General features: G+C 47.0%; 1 protein-coding gene across 2 annotated transcripts in view; it reads left to right on the top strand.

The window, feature by feature from the left end:
* The window catches only part of CKAP2L (cytoskeleton associated protein 2 like), a 95,723-nt gene that overhangs the window by 8,854 nt on the left and 64,256 nt on the right, over positions 1-22,613 (top strand). For both annotated transcript variants that reach the window (XM_030201706.1, XM_030201705.1), the window contains exons 2-4: positions 6,299-6,374; positions 15,123-15,189; positions 16,371-17,566. In XM_030201706.1, coding sequence (XP_030057566.1) covers positions 6,299-6,374; positions 15,123-15,189; positions 16,371-17,566 — 1,339 coding nt within the window. The remainder of the gene's footprint in view (positions 1-6,298; positions 6,375-15,122; positions 15,190-16,370; positions 17,567-22,613) is intronic.

Consider the following 22,613-nt stretch of genomic DNA (forward strand, 5'->3'; position numbering starts at 1 on the left):
TCATTAACAAACATAACTTGTAATTAAGCTCTGAAGTTTTCTGCCAGAGAATGTGGTAAAAGTAGTTAGAATAGCAGTGTTTATAGTAGGACTATTACTACTTAACATTTCTAAAGCGCTACTAGGGTTACGCAGCGCTGTACAATTTAACATAGAGGGACGGTCCCAGCTCAAGGAGCTTACAATCTAAGAAGGAGCTTACAATCTAAGAGACAATTAAAACATTTTAATCATAATTAATTTCACACTTATCTTGAGTTAACTAGTCTGGCATTGAACCGATATTTCACTTAACACAGCATCGGCAATTAGTGTGGGGGATAGGGCTGGAGGAGGGACAGAGCTAGGGTTGCTAGTACCCCCTGCAGCTATGCACCAGTGCCCCCTCATGGCCCACCACCACTTCTGCCATTGCTGTTGCAGCGTCCTTCCTCCGTTGTGTACTACAGCTTTCCCTTCCCACAGCCTGCCAGCAGCTGTGTCCCACCACTTGTAATGCAACTTTGTTTGTACGAGGGTTGGGACACGGCTGCAGGAAGACTGTGGAGGAAGGCAGGTAATGGTATGTACCACGATGTTGATCCCACAGGAGCTGGGGAAGGAAAGGGAAGGCATAGAGTAGACTGGCACAGCAGCAATGTTGAATCCATGGGAGATATGGAAGGAAACGCAGAGCTGAAAAAGCTAAGTTCCTAAAGTGGATTCGTTGGTGGCAGCACTCACCAAAAGGCCACTCTGTCTGTGGTGGATTACTTATAGTTCAGAGTTGGTTGAATGCTGTTCCTAGTATGGGAGCCAGTGAACAGCATCAGGGCAGTGCACTACGTGTGTTAGGTCCTCTGAAAGGTCTTATTTAGTGTTCTCATATTCTTATATACCTTTCAGTTAGAGAGCTTTTGACTCCCCTCAGTTTTTTCATAGAAGACAGTTACTTAACACCCTGAAAGATTTCCTTACTTCTTTTGTGGAACTTTTTTTGTTACCAGAACTCTCTTTATATTTGCAGTACAGGTATTCCTTTTTTCAGCACCTTTACAGGAGTTTAGAATCAGTGTTGGTGCTGTTGGTTCCATGTCTCTGTGAGCAAAGTTGCTAGATAACAAATTTTTTCCAACTCAATTTGTGGCCAAAAGTAGCCCCAAAATAGCCCCAATATTAATAAGGTAAATATGAATATTGATATTAGCAGCAGCATAATCAGCACAATCATAATTGCCCCCATAACCAGCATAATAATCAGCATTAACATAAGAGGAGTTCTGTATTTTTTATATATATGTGCACAGGTTGCAACTCAGCCCAAAGTAGGTTCATGGATCACGAATCTATGTATACTTACATGCTCATACTTACAGTTCACTTGTAAGTGCGTCTGATCTTGTCAGCATGCATAATTGTGTGCACATATTCAGCACTATTTTATAAGCACAATTTTCTTCACAGATCACAGCTTTATAAAATTATTCCTGAGAGGTTGTAACTTGTCATGTGTTAAGGTCCACTGAGCTCCTCATTTTCTATATGTGTTAAAACCAGTAATACAAACGCTGTAAGTTGTAGCTGTGTCATGCACTAAATTACAGTTTGTGCTTAGAAAGACCTCCTTTACCCATCATAAGTCGCTGGAGTCAGTTTCCACAACCGGATCTTCCCGCTCTTTGTTACCAAGGAGTGGTCTGCATACTGGCGGTGGCTTAGGTTATTACTCCTGTGGCAAGGTAAACCTCCCTGGGAATACTTAGCCTCCACTGCTGCATTTGCCTGTCCCACCAAACAGCAGGAAATTCAAACGGCCATCAGCTGCAACCAAGTCTCTTACCCACACCGAGCACCCTCGCAGTCGGCAGGGCTCCCAACTAACTCCAACGCCTCAGCTCTGAGTGTCAGAAGCAGAAAAGAACTAATTGTTATGACTGTGACCGGGGCTGAGAGCAGCAGAGGATAAACTTTAACCAACCCTCCTGCAGTGCCATACACAGCAATTTGAGGGCCAGGTCCTGCCTCCCTCTGCCTCCAATTTGTCCAATTAGGACCAAAAGGAGGCCAAGCAGTACACAACACTCAACCTATGGCCACGGCCGTGAAAAAGCACCCAACCCTCAACCGTGACCTGCAGGCTTTCAAAAAAATCCCACCCGGGGTGTGTGTGTGTGTGGGGGGGGGGGGGGGGGGGGGGAAGCCGGGGGAACCCGCCCAATTACAGTGGAATTGGCAAATTTGTTTGTGAAAAATGTTGCATATTGAGTTATTTTCTGAAGTTAGTGCATTCCTCCCATATCTCCATGGAACCTCAGGGCTGCAATTGGTGCCATTTTCTCCAGGTGCAGTATTTACATCAAAATAGTTTTATTCTGAAAGGTGACTAGCTTTCAACGTGAAGATCACAGGTTCAAGGCTGGTTTGTGCATCATATTAGAAGCTGTGGAACTCTGCTCCATTTAAATTGGGGCATATTTTATTTCACTCTCCCATATTGCTTGCCTTGACAAGCAGTTCATTGCATTTCTGGGACAGTTAACACTATATGCTACAGTGCTAAAGGTTAGCTGTGTTGTTTTACCTCAGCAACTCTGCTGTCGGATATTGCACACTGACACTGGCCAAAACTACTGCATACCAGCTCCGGCCACTAAAGTCTCAGTGGCACCACTAACTGTATGCTGTAGTGTCTCTAAATTCTTCTGTTGCATGTTTGCACCTTTTCATTGTATGGGACTGCTAGAAATATTACAGAGTTACTTCATTGTAGAGGCATAGCTTAATGGTTAAAGCAGCCATGTTGCTGGTTGAAGTCCCACTGCAGCTGCCATCTATAGTGCACAATGGTACAAAACAGCCATATTCTGCTGCCACACTAGCTAGCTCCAAAGCACAGCTATGCCACCCAGTTCTAGTGCACATCCACACCAGCCAATTCTTAACCCTCCTTGGCAAGAAGATAGCTCTGGCTTAGGCATTGGACAGCTGATGTGGCTTATAAGTCATAAGCTACCTTTTAGAGGTAAACTTCTGTTTTGAAGAAGATCTAGAGAAGCTGGCTAAAGACCAAGGGGACTCCCAAGTCTCAGATTGCCAGAGGTTAAGTCTAAAGATTCTTTTAAATCCTCTCAGCCTTGTCTTACGTTTATTGAGGCCAAGTGCTACAAGCCAGGCAAATCTAACTTTTAAGGTTCCCACTTCAACAAAGACCAGCTTCCTTTCATTCTGACAGAGAGAACTCGGCTTTAAACTCTGTGAACCATTGCCTTCAGCATTGCCCAATGATGGTGTCTCGGTTCACTCCTTGGATTTCATAATAGCAGGACTCATCTCCAGGTTCCTTGAGGAGTAGACCAGAATTGTCTCAGATCAGTGTGTCTTGGAAATACTAAAGCAGGGTTACAAACTGGAGTTCTGCTATTCCACTGCAGATTTTTGTTTCTTGGAATCTCCATGCAGGCTCCAGCCCAAATATCAAGCAATTCAAGCCACCTTGTAAACGATTCTTCCTTTAGGCACAGTCAAGACTGTCGCCAGTTGCAATTAATGGGAAGTTATTTCATATACTTTGTAGTTCCAGAGAAGGGAGCTTCCTTCCACCTGGATTTGGACATCAAAAGTCAACGGCATGTTAAAAGGTTCATTTCACAAAGGGAACATTGCAATCTGTAATAGTTTCAGACCATCAGGGAAAGTTTCTAAAATCTCTGAGTCTCAAGGGAGCATGCTTTCATGTTCCTAATTCATTTTCCTACAGAAGGTTTGTGATTTGCAGTCCTTGGGGAAACATTATCAATTTATGACCATGTCATTTAGCCTTTCCACATCACCAAGGACACTTTTTTTTTTTTTAAAGCTCACTGTAGTAGTAGTTGCAGCCTTCCTTCACAAGGATGGATTGCAGGTTCATCCATACCTTGTGATTTGGCTAATTTGCAACTCTTCCAATCAAGAGAGTCTGCAAGTTTCATCCAAGATAGCTACGCTATTTCAGTCCTTAGAGTTGGTTTCCAATACAAATCTTGGTGTATCTGAGAGTGATATTTGATATAGGCTTAGGGAAGACATTTCTTCCTGTTATTCATCAGCAAAAGATTTCACACCCAAATCGGGTTGTACTTTCCCAACCAGGTCCTGGGGTCTGGGAATATGTGAAGTTCTGGACTCAATGATCTCTTTCTTAGATGTTCTTCCATGGGCCAGATTCCACATCAAACCACTTCAGGGTTTCCTTCTCAGCTGTTGGTCTCCATTTCTCTTGGACCCTCCGGTCACAGCAACAATGCCTCAACTGGTAGATTGAGCGCAGACTTCTGACAATTCAGAATCTCTCTCTCTCAGCTGGGTGCAAGAGATTTCAGATTCCTTCCAGAAGTCTGACGGTCAACCTCCTCCTGAATTGCCAGATGTGGAGATGGAGCTGGCATATTTGACACATTCCTTATTTGGCTAGATTTGGGTGTTGACCAAGCAGTTGGCCGTCACAGCCTGTTGTTTGCTGTAGTTGCGCCAGTGGGCGACAGAAGCCCCCTTTTTAAAGACAAGCTATTTGGTGAGGACTTAGCAAAGTTGGTGAAAGATCTGGGTGACTCAAACACTCAATGTCTAACTTGACGACTTGTCTAAGCTTTCTTTCCTTTCGGGCCAGGCTCGCCCTCATTTTTAAAGATACCGGGTGCTATCGTCCAGGGCAGCCTAGTTTTAATCGGAGATCCAGGTATCGGTCCAAGCAGGATTTTGGAAGTCTAGACTTTGTCCTGTCGAGATCCTCCGGATTTCTCCTGAAGGGGTGAAGGGGCGTACAGTCCCGTCTTTTCTTCCTAAGGTAGCTTTATGCATTTTCATCTCAATCAACCTTTTTGTTCTAGCTTCCTTGACAATTTGCCATGTACTCCTACACTATTTAGAAGTGACCAACGAGTTTCGTTGGTCAGATCATTTGTTTGTGCTTTGCTCGGGATCTCGGAAAGGTAATGCAGCTTCGAAAGCCATGCTAGCTCGCTGGGTCAAGGAGGCTATTGCGTCTACATGTTTACTAGCAGGTAAATCACTTCTGACTGAAGTCGGGGCGCCTTCTACTTGAGCTATCATGACTTACTAGGTGGAAGACCATCTGTTCTCCCTAGAGGAAATATGTAGTGCAGCGACATGGTCTTTCTTGCATACCTTCTCCAGACACTATCGTTTGGATATCTCCACTCGGTCAGATGCATCTTTTGAAGTATCAGTGCTATCCGCAGGAGCTTCTGATTCCCACTCTACTTGAGGATGGTTTGTTACATCCCACAAATCTCTGGATTCATCTGCTACTAAGGAACAAAAATTATTTCTTACCTGATTTTTCTTTCCATTAGTCGCAGCAGATGAATCCAGTAGCACACCCTGTTTTTCTTGCGGTTCCTATTGGTTAGTTCTCTCTGTTGGAACTTGTTGCTGGATTTTTATATTTTAGATGGATTGTTGTTCGGTTTACGTGTTTACAGTTCTTAGATTACCAGAGAGAAATGTTTATAATTCGATTTTTTTTCAACATACAAGGAGCAGTTCAGTTCAGCGTGCTCTATAGATGCTCACAACCCACAAATCTCTGGATTCATCTGCTGTGACTAAAGGAAAGAAAATTATAAGGTAAGAAATAATTTTTTATTAAAGCTGCTGATGAGAAGAGATACAAAAGGAAATTTTTTATTAAAGCTGCTGATGAGAAGAGATACAAAAGGAAATTTTTTATTAAAGCTGCTGATGAGAAGAGATACAAAAGGAAATTTTTTATTAAAGCTGCTGATGAGAAGAGATACAAAAGGAAATTTTTAATTAACAATAACAAATTTTTAGAAAACCAGGATACCAATGTATGGAAAATGACTGCGTGTTTGGAATTTGAAACCAAACCAGAAGAAATGATTGAGGTGGTGGGGTTCATTAGGCCGGGGGTAATTTGGTAGGGGGTAGAGGATATTTAATCCTCTGTTAGGCAATGGTTATTACATCATGTTTCTAATGGAATTGGGTTGTAGAAACTTCTTATCATACAGGTTTGGTTTTCAGTCCTTAACTTGGATCTTAGACCCTTAGCCAAAAAGAGGGCTAATTGGGGTTCAACATGTTTCAGAATGATCTTAAGAGGATTCTCTTTTTCTAGTGATGGAAGAAGTAAAAAAGGCTTTTTAGTTTTTCATTTACTTATATCATTTTTAATAATTTTTACTTTTATATTGAGAGCAATGGACCTTAAGCATATTATTGTTACCTGTTTTTTAAATAAGATCGCTGTATTCAGAACAGCAACTAGTTTGGTATTGTGTTTTCTCTCTTATAGAAGAACGTCGGAAGAAGCTTCTTGAATATTTAGCCGCTAAAGGGAAGCTTAAACCTCAGGACAGCCAAAGCGCAAAGTGAGTCTGAATGGAGAATGTCATCTGTGGTTTTAATCTGAAGACTACCTGGGAAATGGTGCTTATCTCAACAAAGCGTTCTGAAGTTATTTCTTGCTATTCTACTGCTTTCAAAGAAATAATAATTTTAGGTGATTTAAATTTACATTTAGAAGATCCAAATTAGCTGTCTGCTGTCATTTCTTCAATTTTTAAACTCTAAATATTAACTTGCGTCCTACCCTCCCTACACTTATTAAGGGACATACATTGGACTTCATTGCATACTCCTCTAGGCTAGTTAGATCATTTTAAAATGGGAGGCAGTTATATGGTCCAACCACTCGCTACTTAATTTTTATTTGAAAATTCCTAAAGTAACAATCCAGGAAACTTTTGGCCCGATACTCAGACCGCAGGAGATATCCGGGCTGTCTCCCGAGGTTGGCGCTAAACCCGGATGTTCGATGCCGGTCCGTTTCTGGTGACTGGCATTGAATATCCAGTTTAACTTTGGCTGGGCCGATTTTAACCATTCAGCATTGGCTGCTTTAAAGTGAGATCGGCCAAAGTTATTCCACCTATTGCCACTCTTACTTTAAAAATCGGTGGATAGCCGGTTATAACACCCATTATAACCAACTATCTTTAAGCCACTAAGTGGCAATATTCAGTGCTGGAGAGCCAGCTATCTGGCACCGAATATCGGATAGCTGCTTAAATGCCATTTTAGCAGCCATTTTTCTTTGAATATCGTCGGATTATTACTGTGTGTTTGAAGCGTAATAAAATAGTTGATTTTTTTTGCAATGAGTAAGCTCAATGTAGGTTGTTTTTTTGCATTTTGCTGAACTGTTCCTTGTCATTCCCCCCCCCCTCCCCCCACTAATACGTTTCTTGCTCCCTTTCCCCTTCCTCTGAAACCCTCTTTGCTGTACTAGCTAGTTTGGTTGAATGATTATGATGCTTTCCTCTCAACATATTGTAGTTCCTTTTCTCACTTCTTACTATTTTTTTTTTTATTCTATTTTTATAAACATTAACAATAATCAAGAAATTCTTGATATGAAAAAAAGAGATACAAGTGATAGTTTCAAAGCAAAGTAAATTTTATATAAAATTTATTTATATATATATATATATATATATATATATATATACACATATATATATCTATATATGTATATATGTATATGTGTATATATACAGTGGGGGAAATAAGTATTTGATCCCTTGCTGATTTTGTAAGTTTGCCCACTGACAAAGACATGAGCAGCCCATAATTGAAGGGTAGGTTATTGGTAACAGTGAGAGATAGCACATCACAAATTAAATCCGGAAAATCACATTGTGGAAAGTATATGAATTTATTTGCATTCTGCAGAGGGAAATAAGTATTTGATCCCTCTGGCAAACAAGACCTAATACTTGGTGGCAAAACCCTTGTTGGCAAGCACAGCGGTCAGACGTCTTCTGTAGTTGATGATGAGGTTTGCACACATGTCAGGAGGAATTTTGGTCCACTCCTCTTTGCAGATCATCTCTAAATCATTAAGAGTTCTGGGCTGTCGCTTGGCAACTCGCAGCTTCAGCTCCCTCCATAAGTTTTCAATGGGATTAAGGTCTGGTGACTGGCTAGGCCACTCCATGACCCTAATGTGCTTCTTCCTGAGCCACTCCTTTGTTGCCTTGGCTGTATGTTTTGGGTCATTGTCATGCTGGAAGACCCAGCCACGACCCATTTTTAAGGCCCTGGCGGAGGGAAGGAGGTTGTCACTCAGAATTGTACGGTACATGGCTCCATCCATTCTCCCATTGATGCGGTGAAGTAGTCCTGTGCCCTTAGCAGAGAAACACCCCCAAAACATAACATTTCCACCTCCATGCTTGACAGTGGGGACGGTGTTCTTTGGGTCATAGGCAGCATTTCTCTTCCTCCAAACACGGCGAGTTGAGTTCATGCCAAAGAGCTCAATTTTTGTCTCATCTGACCACAGCACCTTCTCCCAATCACTCTCGGCATCATCCAGGTGTTCACTGGCAAACTTCAGACGGGCCGTCACATGTGCCTTCCGGAGCAGGGGGACCTTGCGGGCACTGCAGGATTGCAATCCGTTATGTCGTAATGTGTTACCAATGGTTTTCGTGGTGACAGTGGTCCCAGCTGCCTTGAGATCATTGACAAGTTCCCCCCTTGTAGTTGTAGGCTGATTTCTAACCTTCCTCATGATCAAGGATACCCCACGAGGTGAGATTTTGCGTGGAGCCCCAGATCTTTGTCGATTGACAGTCATTTTGTACTTCTTCCATTTTCTTACTATGGCACCAACAGTTGTCTCCTTCTCGCCCAGCGTCTTACTGATGGTTTTGTAGCCCATTCCAGCCTTGTGCAGGTGTATGATCTTGTCCCTGACATCCTTAGACAGCTCCTTGCTCTTGGCCATTTTGTAGAGGTTAGAGTCTGACTGATTCACTGAGTCTGTGGACAGGTGTCTTTCATACAGGTGACCATTGCCGACAGCTGTCTGTCATGCAGGTAACGAGTTGATTTGGAGCATCTACCTGGTCTGTAGGGGCCAGATCTCTTACTGGTTGGTGGGGGATCAAATACTTATTTCCCTCTGCAGAATGCAAATAAATTCATATACTTTCCACAATGTGATTTTCCGGATTTAATTTGTGATGTGCTATCTCTCACTGTTACCAATAACCTACCCTTCAATTATGGGCTGCTCATGTCTTTGTCAGTGGGCAAACTTACAAAATCAGCAAGGGATCAAATACTTATTTCCCCCACTGTATATATATAAGTTCCTTCTCTTCCTTTACCAGTCCACAACACTTGCAGATAGAGAAACGTGTATTCCACTAATTAAGCTAGGAAATTTGAAGAGAAATATATGTGCCAAATCTGCAATTTACGGAGTAGATGTAGATAACGTTGCTAGTTGTTGATTAGGAGTATTGGCAACCTTGGAATCTAGGAAAACACACACATGAGTTGGGTCATAAAATATATTTCCTTGTCATCAAGCAGATGAAGCCATTACGTATGGGTTGTGTCCATCAACCAGCAGGGGGAGATAGAGAGCACTCAACTTTCACAGTGCCTCATGGCCAGCTAGCTCCACTGCCTCTTCAGTATTCTCTGTCTCCCCAAGCAGGGTGGCTGCAGCTTCTTCGAGCTCCATCAAAAATCTGCCTGGGGGTGGCTCCTGGCTTGCCAGTTGTTAGCCGGGGTGTTAGAGGCTATAGCAGCTTCACTTTGAAGGCACATAGGTCAGCCCTTTCCCTGTCTTACCCATGCCCCCGTGGATGTGGACATATTAGCTTGCTTTTCCCTGTCCTTTCCCACTCAGTGGATGCAGGCACATTGGTTCGCCTTTCCATGCCTTTCCCACTCAACTGAACCTCTGGAGTTCTTATTACCTCTGCTTTCCTCACAGTGTTAAAAAAAAAAAAAAAGTTGCGTCGCGCTTTGGCGCAGCGACGTTGGAACAGAGGTTTTCCTTTGATTCTTCTATGGGACCGGAGCTGTGATACTTGGTCCGGTGAGGTAAGAGTGTTTTCTAACTCCTCCGGGGTGGGCCCGCGATCGGGGCGATTTTGGCGTGAAACCGCCATTTTGAATTTTCCTGCCGTTTTCGGCGATGGCTGCAGTGAATGTAAAGTGCTGTTCCCGGTGTGGCAAGCGCAAATCAGCAGCGGGGCTCTGTAAATCGTGCTGTACAGGTGTAAGAGCCGGCCCGAGCATGGCGAGCGATGATTCTTCCCACTCAGAGCTGGCAGCGGATGCCATTTTGAATTCTCCGCAAGGCGCGGCCTCCGTGGAGACGGAGAGCCCTGAGCCCGGGGGGGGGGGGGGACCTCGAATTGAGGCTATTCAGGGAGCGGCTAGCCCCGGACAGGATCTGGGTGCCCAGGGCGGGTTTTTCTCCCCTGATTTTTGTGTTGTTGTTGCATAAAGCATACATGCTGAAAACAGCTCTCCCTGACGGGTTGTCTGAGGCCCCTTCTATTGCCCCCCCCCCCCCCCCCCGGTGGATTCTGGCTTGGGACTGCCCGCTGAGGCTATTTTCCCTGATAATTGGCATAAAGAAAAGCGTAGAAGGGCTAATTCCCCTTCAGATAGTGGTGCACCTCCTCCCGCCCCCCCGTGGTCGGGCTGTGAGGATTCGGAGAGTTCTGGCAGGCCTTCGTGGTCTGAGCAGCCAGAGTCAGGTGCAGAATTACCACAGAATCTGGATGATCTCTGCGGTGAGGATTTTCCACCGTAATGAGCTGCCAGCGCTTATTTCAGATGCCCTACAGGTCCTTTCTATTGAAGAGCCTGACAGTGGCACGGCCTCCTCTGTGAATCCTAGGATGGCTAGTACCAAAAAGCCTGCTCGAGCCTTTCCTTTGCATGACTCCATCCAAGAGCTTATTTCTGCTCAGTGGGCTGACCCGAGGGACCTTTGAAAGTTTCCAGGGCTACGGGGCAATTATACCCTCTGCGTGAGGAGCATTTGGCTCGCTTTGTAATAGTAGATGCCCTAGTCACTGCGGTGACAAAGAGAACTACCCTCCCTGTGGAAGGAGGAGTTGCCCTGAAGGATATACAAGACCGTAGGCTGGAAGCCGCACTTAAACAGTCCTTTGAAATTGCAGGTCTTAATGTTCGGGCGTCTGCATGCAGTTGTTATGCTGCTAGAGCCTGCCTGGCGTGGTTGCAACAGGCAGTGGAACAGCCCAGAGATGGAGCAGAGCCCTTCTCGGATGTGGCTCCGCGGATGGAGTCGGCCTTGTCCTTTTTGGCTGATGCCCTTTATGATATTGTCAGAGCTTCGGCTAAACAAATGGCAGTAGCAGTGGCGGCTCTTATTTGGCTACGACATTGTACAGCGGACATGGCCTCTAAGCAAAGGTTGGTGAAGTTGCCCTTTCAAAGCCCTCTCCTATTTGGTGAGGAGTTGGAAAAAATTGTTAAAGGCCTGGGAGATCCTAAACCCCAGCGCTTGCCCGAAGATAGGCCGAGGCCTTCCTCCAAGGGCCAGGCGGTCCACTCCTCTTATAGACCTCGCTTCTGGGAAGCTAGAAGGTACCGCCCGGGGCGTTCTGCTGGGTTCACTTCTCGTGCCCGTTTTTCAGCAGAGGAACTCCTTTCGCTCGGACAAGCGTTCCGCAGCCACCGGCCTTAGGCCTGGCGTTCAGGGACGACCCTCTCAATGATGGTGCGCCGGCCCCCTCCTCGCTTCCTGTCATTGGAGGACGTCTTTGCCGAGGAGTGGGCCAATATTTCCTCAGATCAGTGGGTTCTGGACCTGATCAGAGATGGCTACAGAATAGAATTCAACGCCCCAGTAAGAGATGTGTTTGTGGAGTCCCGATGCGGTTCTGCCGCCAAACGGGAGGCGGTACAGGAGACTTTGCAAGGTCTAATTCAGTTAGGGGCCGTGTCCCCGGTACCTCCCGCCGAACACGGCTACGGCCGATATTCCATCTACTTTGTGGTGCTGCGAAAAGGTGTGTCTTTTCGCCCTATTCTGGACTTAAAAGAATTTTAACAAGTCCCTGAGAGTGCGGCATTTCCACATGGAAACCCTGCGCTCCGTCATTGCTGCAGTACAGCCAGGAGAGTTTCTCACGTCTCTAGACCTGAAAGAAGCTTACTTGCACATACCAATTTGGCCCCCGCACCAGAGGTTTCTGAGGTTTGCGGTGTTGGGAAAGCATTTCCAGTTCCGGGCCTCGCCTTTTGGCCTCGCCACAGCTCCCCGAACCTTTTCGAAGGTAATGGTGGTGGTAGTAGCTGCTTTGCTCAGGCGAGAAGGTATCAGTGTTCACCCGTACCTAGACGACTGGCTCATCTGAGCAGACTCTGTAACGGAGAGCTATCGAGCTACAGCCAGAGTGGTCTCAGTACTTCAGTCTCTAGGCTGGGTCGTCAATATAGCCAAAAGTCACCTGACCCCCTCGCAATCTCTAGAATATTTGGGGGCCAGGTTCGACACAGACTCGGGCTATGTATACCTACCCGAGCTAAGGCGGTGCAAGCTTCAGAATCAGGTCCGTCTGCTTCTGAGGATGCCCCGCCCGCGAGCTTGGGATATTGTCCAGCTGCTGGGATCGATGACAGCCACTTTGGAAGTGGTGCCCTGGGCGAGAGTGCACCTGAGACCTCTACAGTGTTCCCTACTTCAAAGATGGTCTCCAGTTTCTCAGGATTATCAATGCAGACTTTCTTGGCTCCCTGCGGCCTGACTCAGCATGGAGTGGTGGCTCTCAGACGGCATGCTGCGGCGAGGCATGCCGCTGGTGCTCCCCGATTGGTGTCTAGTAGTGACAGATGCCAGCCTGAAGGGCTTGGGCGCACATTGCAAGGGGAAGCATGCCCAGGGTCTATGGACACCCGAGGAGTCGGAGTGGTCCATCCACCGCCTGGAGTTGAAAGCGGTGTTTCAGGCGCTTCTGGCCTTTCAAGTGACCCTGGAAGGATTGGCTGTCAGAGTGATGTCGGACAACACGACAGCAGTGGCCTATATAAATCGACAGGGCGGCACTCGGTGCAGAGCACTGGCCGCGCAGGCCGAACAGATTTACTACTGGGCCGAGCTGCATCTTCAGTTTCTGTCTGCAGCTCACATTGCAGGTCAGAGCAAAGTGCAAGCCGATTATCTAAGCAGACATCAGATCGATCCAGCAGAATGGGAACTAGCAGACGAAGTATTCCTGCAGATATGTGCCAAATGGGGCAAGCCTGTGATGGATCTTATGGCGACAAGTTCAAATGCCAAAGTCCCGTGCTTCTTCAGCAGACGGAGAGATCCTCGCTCGGCAGGGTTGGATGCCTTGATTTAGCCCTGGCCTCCGGGCCTACTATATGTGTTCCCTGCGTGGCCCTTGATAGGGCACGTGCTCCTGCGGATTCGGCTGCACCCAGGAGAAGTGGTCCTCATCGCCCCGGATTGGCCCAGGAGGCCTTGGTATGCGGACCTCCGTCAGATGCTAGTGGAGGCTCCCCTTCCTTTACCTCTGGTACCGAACCTGTTGTCACAGGGCCCGGTAGCCATGGAGGACGCCTGCCGCTTTGGTCTTATGGCATGGCGATTGAGAGGGCGCAATTGAGGGACAAAGGCTATTCAAACACAGTCATTTCCACTCTCCTGCAGGCCCGCAAGCGTTCCACTTCTGTGGCTTATGCCAGGATTTGGCGCCAGTTTGAGTCTTGGTGTGCTTCAAAAGCGATCACACCCATGCGGGCTCCTGTCTCTCCGATTCTGGACTTTTTGCAGGATGGTGTACAAAAAGGCTTGGCCTATAATTCCCTGAGGGTGCAAGTGGCAGCGTTGGCCTCCCTTCATGGTAAGGTTGAAGGCGTGTCTCTAGCTGCTCATCCAGATGTGGCACGGTTTCTTAGTGGGGTGCTTCGGCTCCGGCCTCCCGTGCGAGCACCCTGTCCAGCTTGGAACCTGGGGCTAGTTTTGAAGGCCCTGCAGGCTCCTCCTTTTGAGCCGCTTCGGCGAGCATCGGAGAAAGATTTGACACTAAAGGCCGTTTTTCTTGTGGCCATTACTTTGGCGAGACGGGTGTCAGAGCTCCAGGCGCTGTTCTGTAGAGACCCATTTCTGCAATTCTCAGAGTCCGGGGTCACGGTTTGGACCGTGCCTTCCTTCATGCCTAAGGTGGTTTCAGCGTTTTACCTAAACCAGCCTATTTTCTTGCCCTCCTTTGATAAGGAGGAGTTTCCAGAATCTTTTGGGCAGTTGCACCTGTTGGATGTGCGCAGGACTCTGCTGCAGTATCTGCGAATTACTAAGTCTTTCAGGATCTATGATCATCTGTTTGTTTTGCTCTCAGGTCCTCGCAGAGGGTCTCCAGCGTCTAAAGCCACTATTGCCCACAGCTTATCTGCTTGCCGGCCGGTCTCTGCCTGTAGCCTTTAAGGCGCATTCTACCAGAGCGATTTCTTCCTCTTGGGCTGAAACTGGAGCACTCTCTCCTCAAGTGATATGCAGTGCAGCAACATGGGCTTCTAAGCTCTCTTTTGCCTGACATTACAGGCTGGATGTGGCTGCTAGGAGGGATGCGCGTTTTGAAGCACAAGTGCTAGCGCGAGGTGTGACCTGTTCCCACCCTATATAGGGATTGCTTTGTTACATCCCATACGTAATGGCTTCATCTGCTTGATGACAAGGAAGGGATAATTAGGTTCTTACCTTGGAAATTTTCTTTCCTTTAGTCATAGCAGATGAAGCCATGAGCCCTCCCTGTATGATTGTCTGTATGCTGTGAATCTGTTTCAGGTTCTGGTCTTGTTTCCTGAAGTTCCTTCCTTGGGAGAAAGTTGGAAAACAGTCTTCAGGATTCATGTTCACTTATAGGAGGATGAGTACATTCCCTCCAGGAGGTTGCGTGTATCCCCTCCAGTTATACAATAAGGAGGACAAGTTTATTCCCTCCAGGAGGATGTGTTCATTCCCTCCTTTTGAGTTCATGCCCTTGTTATGGGGCCATCGTTCGCTGTGAGGAAAGTTCATGTTATTCCCATTGCGGTTTGCCATACTGCTTTGGAAGCTTCAAATACTGAAGAGGCAGTGGAGCTAGCTGGCCATGAGGCACTGTGAAAAGTTGTGCTCTCTATCTCCCCCTGCTGGTTGATGGACACAACCCATACGTAATGGCTTCATCTGCTATGACTAAAGGAAAGAAAATTACCAAGGTAAGAACCTAATTTTCCCTTCTACAGTTTTATTGAGAAACTCATTCTGTACATTGTGACCTTTCTAGACCCTACCTGAAGGACTGCACTAATCGTCAGAATGTACGACCGCAACCAGTTTCTAAATTTGCACTTGTAAGTATATAAAAATAACCAGAATATTCTCATTGTTATCTTCCTTTCTAGAAGGAAAGATCTTTACCTCCACATTACTTAATATCTTCAGAACTGTTTATCCAATTATCCTGTTTCAGGTGCATACTTACCACAGATAAGAGTGCTTTAGTGACCCTAGTTTGTTTTTTTACATGCCCTCAACAACCTCGATCCTTAAACATCTCATAAGGCACACTTCACTCTATCAATAGAACCTGCTGTGCACAACTGGTCTATGTGCATGAAGTTTAATTTCAGAAGTACATGTGCTTTGGAAATTGTAATCTAATAAAATGAAAGAGGAATGCTGGTGGGGTTTGCAACAGAATAGACCCACACAGTGCTACAGGAAAGACCATCGTACAGGTAGGAGTTCCCAACCCCTGCCAGCAGAAAAGACCTGCAGGTGGAAAAGGGTGAGAAGAGATGGAAGGGAGGCTAAGAGAAGGAGGGTGAGATCAAATAAAGGGGGAGACTGATGGGAATGACTTAAACATCACCCATGCAGCCATTCACTCTGACATTGCAGACCCTGACTGCCTATTTGAGATCTGCACCCACTCCTAAAATGTTTAATTTGTGTACTCAGACTTTGAATAGAGAAACAAGCCTTTTTTTGTGCTTTTCTGCATTCCTATAGAGAAAAGGGCCAATTTGGCTGAAATCTCAGGGAGGTTAAAACATAAATGTGGTGATTTTCATCATCTTGTGCAAGAGATGCTTGGTAATTAAGGCTCATGAATTTAAGTAAGGAAGCTCACAGTAGATCTACTATAACTACTTAATGCTCATTTCACATAGCTGAAAGTGTTCAGATGATGACTGATGTCATTACATTTTGTGAATTGTACATGTAGCTGACTTTTTACATAGCAAATACTTAAGGCTGTATTCATATTAATGGTCTCTTCCTTCTCGTCTGTCATGAACCCTCGCGTACACACTGTCGAGCAGCTCACATCATGGCTGGTGGAGCCCTCAGCAGTCAGGGTCACTGTTTTGATATGGTATGTCCTACCTATGCATAAATGAGTTGATTGTGAGGCTGTATCCCAAAAGCAAGTTATTATCCAACCAGTGATCAGGTTTTCGTTTTCTTTTTAAAATATAAAGTCAGAGATTGCTTTTAATTTTTTTCTGTTTTCTACATTTTCTTTCAGATTGTGAAACAGAAGGATAAAGTTCCTTTAAAACAGGCATGGGATGCAGTCCCTGCTAGAAAGGCAAAGCCTGCAAACACCACTTTTCAGTCTTTATCAAATACTACAACATCTCAGAAACTTCTAGGAAAAGCAGTGCCTTCTGTTCTGTCAAGACCTAGCAGCACTGGCAATTTACCAAGCAGAAAGTGCACCCAGCGGCTGCATATACTGCAACCTGAAACAGATCAAGGGCTGAAGAAAACTACAGTTTCAAGTGAAACACAAGCAGTGAGGACAATAGTAAAGCAGCAGACTATTCGAGTTCCCAGTAATGGTGTACTGAGGGACACTGTAAACCTTCAAAATCGTGGACTGTCCACAGCGGAGAAGTCTTCACTAAAGAATAATCTTTGTGGTAACCGCAATCCCCCAGTGAAGACTGTGACAGCTTCTGAGAAAAAGAGATTAGAAATTAGCAGAACTGCAAAACCCAGGATTGTTTCAAACAATCCAGGAGTTAAGACTAGTTCAGTCCATGGGAAGACTGTGAACCCTGTTACAAAAAACAAGCCTAATCCAAATGGCATTCATAGAATCGTGGCTAGTAAGGCTCAGGTTTCTGCCAAACTGGACAAATTTCAAAAAATATCCCAAAATATCTCAAGACCAGGAGGCAAAACAAATGGACTTGCTATTTCTTCTCGTCAGCTAAGTCAGACATATACCATTTCTAGGTCTCTGCCTTCAGAAAAACCAGTACATCTGCAGAGCAAAACCAGCCTAGTGAAGCAAAGTGTGCAGATTCAGAGGCCAGGTCTGCCATGCAAAACTGTCAATACAATTAAAGCTGAAAGGCCCAACTGGTCAAAAAGCCTTCCACCCAAAAAGCAGTCCTTCACTCCTTATGTCTCTAATAAGCCTAGAGCGCAGACAAACTTGAAATCCAAGGTCACAGCTGATGGTAACACTTCAGTAGCAGCCAAAAGCCAGCAATTGAGCTGCATCATTAAAAAGAACAGGGTACAGGAAGCTACACAGACTGCTCAAGCCAGGACCAGTAAAACTATCCACAGACAGTACTCTAGCATAACACCAAGTACTGCAAGTTTTATAACCCCCAAATCTGTGGTGTCGTATTTCCCAACAAGAAAGGCAGCAACTGAAATCAAAGCTGGCCTAACTACTACAAGCAAGAAAAAGGAGCAAGACCGAAGGTATTTAGACGTATTGCTGATTTTCTGTTCCTGTTCCTTGTGAAATTATATTCTTATTACATTCTCTTTTAAGTTACCTTGTGCGCTTAGTATGGGCTTCCAGTTATTTGGTACCTGCATGTTTTGAAGCCCTAAATTGGGATTAATTGATAGTCCACTCACTGGTCCACCTATAGTTCAGACATAACGTGGATTCTAGTTTTTTCTGTTCAGTTAGTTTTCCTTCTGTTCTTTTGTACATTTCCTGCTGAATCAGACCAAAACCTGGATCTGGTGCCATGGAGCTTCGTTTGCAACTGCCCAAGGATGTCGCAGCAACGGTTGGTGAGGTGGGGGGGGGGGGGGGGGGGGGGGCATGAAGCAGGGCTCCTTGATCCCTGCAACCATTGGCCCTAAATCTAGCTACTAAGTTACCCCAGCAGCTGTGGCTACTGCCTCTGCAGTATCCAGGGAGACAGTCTTCTACATAGCTGGCCCTCCAGTGTCGTTTAATTTTTGGAAAAATAAGAGAAAAAAGCTTTGTCTGCTAGGCTTCTTAGTCAATGTAAAAATGTGGGGCCTGATTCAAAAAGTCAGCATGTGCATAAAATCGAATAAAGCTAACCGAAGGACAGCCTTTCATCATGACCAGACTTATGCACATATATTTTACACGGAGTGAAAAGTTGTCCTGGAACAGCTCCAGCCCTGTTGTATGTGTTACAATTTTGTGTGCATAACTTAAGTACATAAATCTGCTGCTGCCTTCAGTGGCTAAAATTTAAACTTCAGGATCATGTGGCTAACTTTGAAAGTTAACTGTTTAAATCCTTTTGAATATCCAACTACGTGATTTAAATAATATGAATCAAACATAACAATAAAAATGGCAGAGCAGAGGCAGGTATAGAGCTTCATCATTTACAAGGTGATTACTAATAGAATTGCTGCTTTACTGATTCAACACTTTAAACTCTTAACAAGTTAAGTCCGTTTTATCAGAAGACTGCTATATTATTATTAATTTTAACCACTTGACAAGAAAACGTGTGCCAAAGCGTCCAGTTACCACTGGGGGAGACGTGCGCATGTTACTAGCCATGAGGTGCAGAAAGGGGTTGAGCACAGGAATTAATTCCATATCATGCTGATCAATCCATAGACTGGTGGGTTGTGTCCATCTACCAGCAGGTGGAGATAGAGAGCAAAGCTTTTGCCTCCCTATATGTGGTCGTGTGCTGCCGGAAACTCCCCAGTATGTTCTCTATCTCAGCAGGTGGTGGTCACACACAGCAGCAACTCTGGCTAGGTCTCCAAGCCTAATTTTTTGGTTTTGTTGAGTACCTGGGGTTGAGGGCTCTTCTTGAGCAAGTGCAAACCTGGTGGTGCCAGGTCCCTCCTTTTCTCCCCCCTCCCGCTGGCTCCGTTGAAAAAAAAAAAAAAAAAATTTTGGACGTCCTTAAGGGCGTTTATTTCAACGTTTATTGCAGCTACTCACTGGGACACCAGTTCGTTACAGCTCGGAGCGAGAAGCAAGTAATTTTTACCTTTTTGTAGCGGGCAGGGGGTTCCCCGATCGGTCTCCACGTGGCCTATGGCGTCGGAGGGCGAGGGCGCAAAGAATCGCTCCCCGGACCGCGTGTGCGCTTCTAGCGGGGATGCGGGGGTCTTAAAGTCTGATTCGCCCTTGTTGGGTGTCAGTTTGGAGGCCGGTCAGTGTCCCGGTTCTTCCTCCGGTGCGGCGGTTTTTTCCGCCATAAACGCCCATCCCCCGCTGCTCGCCTCCGCCATCTTGGCCGGCCACTCTGCTTGGACGGCTTCTTCTTGGGCTGCCCTTGAGGTGGGAGACGTTAATTCTATGGCTGCCCTTGATTTGGGCGACGGCAAAAGAGCGGCCAAAGTTAAGCGCCGTTCTTCCCGCGCGGCTCCTTCACGGAGTGTCGCGCCGGACGCCATTTTGGATGCGCAGCATGTTTCTCCCCCGCTCTTGCGAGCGCCGGTTGAGGGTGCGTCTAGGGCTGTGGCCCAGGCTGCTAAAGTACATAGGGGCACACTGCATCAGATGTTTCCTTGTCATCAAGCAGATGAAGCCATTACGAATGGGTTGTGTCCATCAACCAGCAGGGGGAGATAGCACTCAACTTTCACAGTGCCTATGGCCAGCTAGCTCCACTGCCTCTTCAGTATTCTCTATCTCCCCCTAGCAGAGTGGCTGCAGCTTCTTCAAGCTCCATCACAAATCTGCCTGGAGGTTGCTCCTGTGCTTTTGCCAGTTGTTAGCAGGGGTGTTGGAGGCTATAGCAGCTTCACTTTGAAGGCACATAGGTTAGCCCTTTCCCTGCCTTACCTATACCTCCGTGGATGTGGACATTGGCTTGCTTTTCCCTGTCCTTTCCCACCATCAGTGGATGCAGGCATATTGGTTCGCCTTTCCCTGGCTTTCCCACTCATCTGAGCCTTCGGAGTTCTTATTACCTCTGCTTTCCTCACAGCGTTAAAAAAAAAAAATAATAAGTTGCGTCGTGCTTTGGCGCAGTGACGCTGGAACAGAGGTTTTTTTCCTGTGATTATTATTTGGGATCGGAGCTGTGATATTCGATCCGGTGAGGTAAGAGTGTTTTCTAACTCCTCCGGAGTGGGCCCGCGATCGGGGCGTTTATGGCGCGAAACCGCCATTTTGAATTTTCCGCCATTTTTCGGCGATGGCTGCAGAGAATGTAAAGCGCTGTTCCCGGTGTGGCAAGCGCAAATTAGCAGCGGGGCTCTGTAAATCGTGCTGTACAGGCGTAAGAGCTGGCCGGAGCATGGCGAGCGATGATTCTTCCCGCTCAGAGCTGGCAGCGGACGCTATTTTGAATTCTCCGCATGGCGCGGCCTCCGCAGAGACGAAGAACCCTGCGCCCGGGGGGGGGGCTCAAATTGAGGTGATTCAGGGAGTAGCTAGCCCCGGACGGGATCTGGGTGCCCAGGGAGAGTTTTCTCCCCTGATTTTGTGTTACTATTGCATAAAGCATACATGCTGAAAAGAGCTCTCCCTCAAGGGTCATCTGAGGCCCCTTCTATTGCCCCCCCCCCCCCCCCCCCCCCCCCCCGGTGGATTCTGGCCTGGGACTGCCCGCTGAGGCTATTTCCACTGATAATTGGCATAAAGAAAAGCGTAGAAGGGCTAATTCCCCTTCAGATTGTGGTGCACCTCCTTCCCCCCCCCCCCCCCCCCCCCCCCCCCCCCCCCCCCCCCCGTGGTCGGGTTGTGAGGATTTGGAGAGTACTGGCAGGCCTTCGTGGTCTGAGGAGCCAGAATCAGGTGCAGAATTACCACAGGATCTGGATGATCCCTCCGCGGTGAGGATTTTCCACCGTGATGAGCTGCAAGCGCTTATTTCAGATGCCCTACAGGTTCTGCCTATTGAACAGCCTGACAGTGGCACGGCCTCCTCTGTGAATCCTAGGATGGCTAGTACCAAGAAGTCTGCTCGAGCCTTTCCTTTGCATTACTTCATCCAAGAGCTTATTTCTGCTCAGTGGGCTGACCCTGAGGGACCTTTGAAAGTTTCCAGGGCTATGGGGCAATTATACTCTCTGCGTGAGGAGCATTTGGCTCGCTTTGCAATGCCTAAAGTAGATGCCCTAGACACTGCGGTGACAAAGAGAACCACCCTCCCGGTAGAAGAAGGAGTTGCCCTGAAGGATATACAAGACCGTAGGCTGGAAGCCGCTCTTAAACGGTCCTTTGAAATTGCAGGTCTTACTGTTCGGGCGTCTGCATGCAGTTGTTATGCTGCTAGAGCCTGCCTGGCGTGGTTGCAACAGGCATTGGAACAGCCCAGAGATGAAGCGGAGCCCTTCTCGGATGTGGCTCCACGGATGGAGTCGGCCTTGTCCTTTTTGGCTGATGCCCTTTATGATATTGTCAGAGCTTCGGCTAAACAAATGGCAGTAGCACTGGCGGCTCGCCGTCTTATTTGGCTACGACATTGGGCAGCGGACATGGCCTCTAAGCAAAGGTTGGTGAAGTTGCCCTTTCAAGGCCTTCTCCTGTTTGGTGAGGAGCTGGAGAAAATTGTTAAAGGCCTGGGTGATCCTAAACCCCAGCGCTTGCCCGAAGATAGGCCGAGACCTTCCTCCAAGGGCCAGGCGGTCCGCTCCTCTTATAGACCTCGCTTCTGTGAAGGTAGAAGGTACCGCCCGGGGCGTTCTGCTGGGTTCACTTCTTGTGCCCGTTTTTAGCAGAGGAACTCCTTTCGCTCGGACAAGCGTTCTGCAGCCACCGGCCTTAGGCCTGGAGTTCAGGGGCGACCCTCTCAATGATGGTGCGCCGGCCCCCTCCTCGCTTCCTGTCATCGAAGGACGTCTTTCCCGCGTTGCCGAGGAGTGGGCCAATATTTCCTCAGATCAGTGGGTTCTGGACCTGATCAGAGATGGATACAGAATAGAATTCAACGCCCCAGTAAGATACGTGCTTGTGGAGTCCCGATGTGGTTCTGCCGCCAAACGGGCGGCGGTACAGGAGACTTTGCAAGGTCTGATTCAGTTAGGGGCCGTGTCCCCGGTACCTCCCGCCGAACACGGCTACGGCCGATACTCCATCTACTTTGTGGTGCCGCGAAAAGGAGGGTCCTTTCGCCCTTTTCTGGACTTAAAAGAATTGAACTAGTCCCTGAGAGTGCGGCATTTCCACATGGAAACCCTGCGCTCCGTCATTGCTGCGGTTCAACCAGGAGAGTTTCTCACGTCTCTAGACCTGAAAGAAGCTTACTTGCACATACCAATTTGGCCCCCGCACCAGAGGTTTCTGAGGTTTGCGGTGTTGGGAAAACATTTCCAGTTCCGGGCCTTGCCTTTTGGCCTCGCCACAGCTCCCCGAACCTTTTAGAAGGTAATGGTGATAGTAGCTGCTTTTCTCAGGCGAGATGGTATCAGGGTTCACCCGTTCCGAGCAGACTCTGTAACAGAGAGCTATCAAGCTACAGCCAGAGCTGATACTTGGTTTTCTTTTTGCCTGCCTATTTGACCTTTTCTCAGCCCCTGTTCTCCAGCCTCTGCTTTCCTAAGCCTTGCCGGCCGCCCG

This window comes from Microcaecilia unicolor, chromosome 4, assembly GCF_901765095.1.
Source record: "Microcaecilia unicolor chromosome 4, aMicUni1.1, whole genome shotgun sequence".
In the NCBI taxonomy this organism is placed as follows: Eukaryota; Metazoa; Chordata; class Amphibia; order Gymnophiona; family Siphonopidae; genus Microcaecilia; species Microcaecilia unicolor.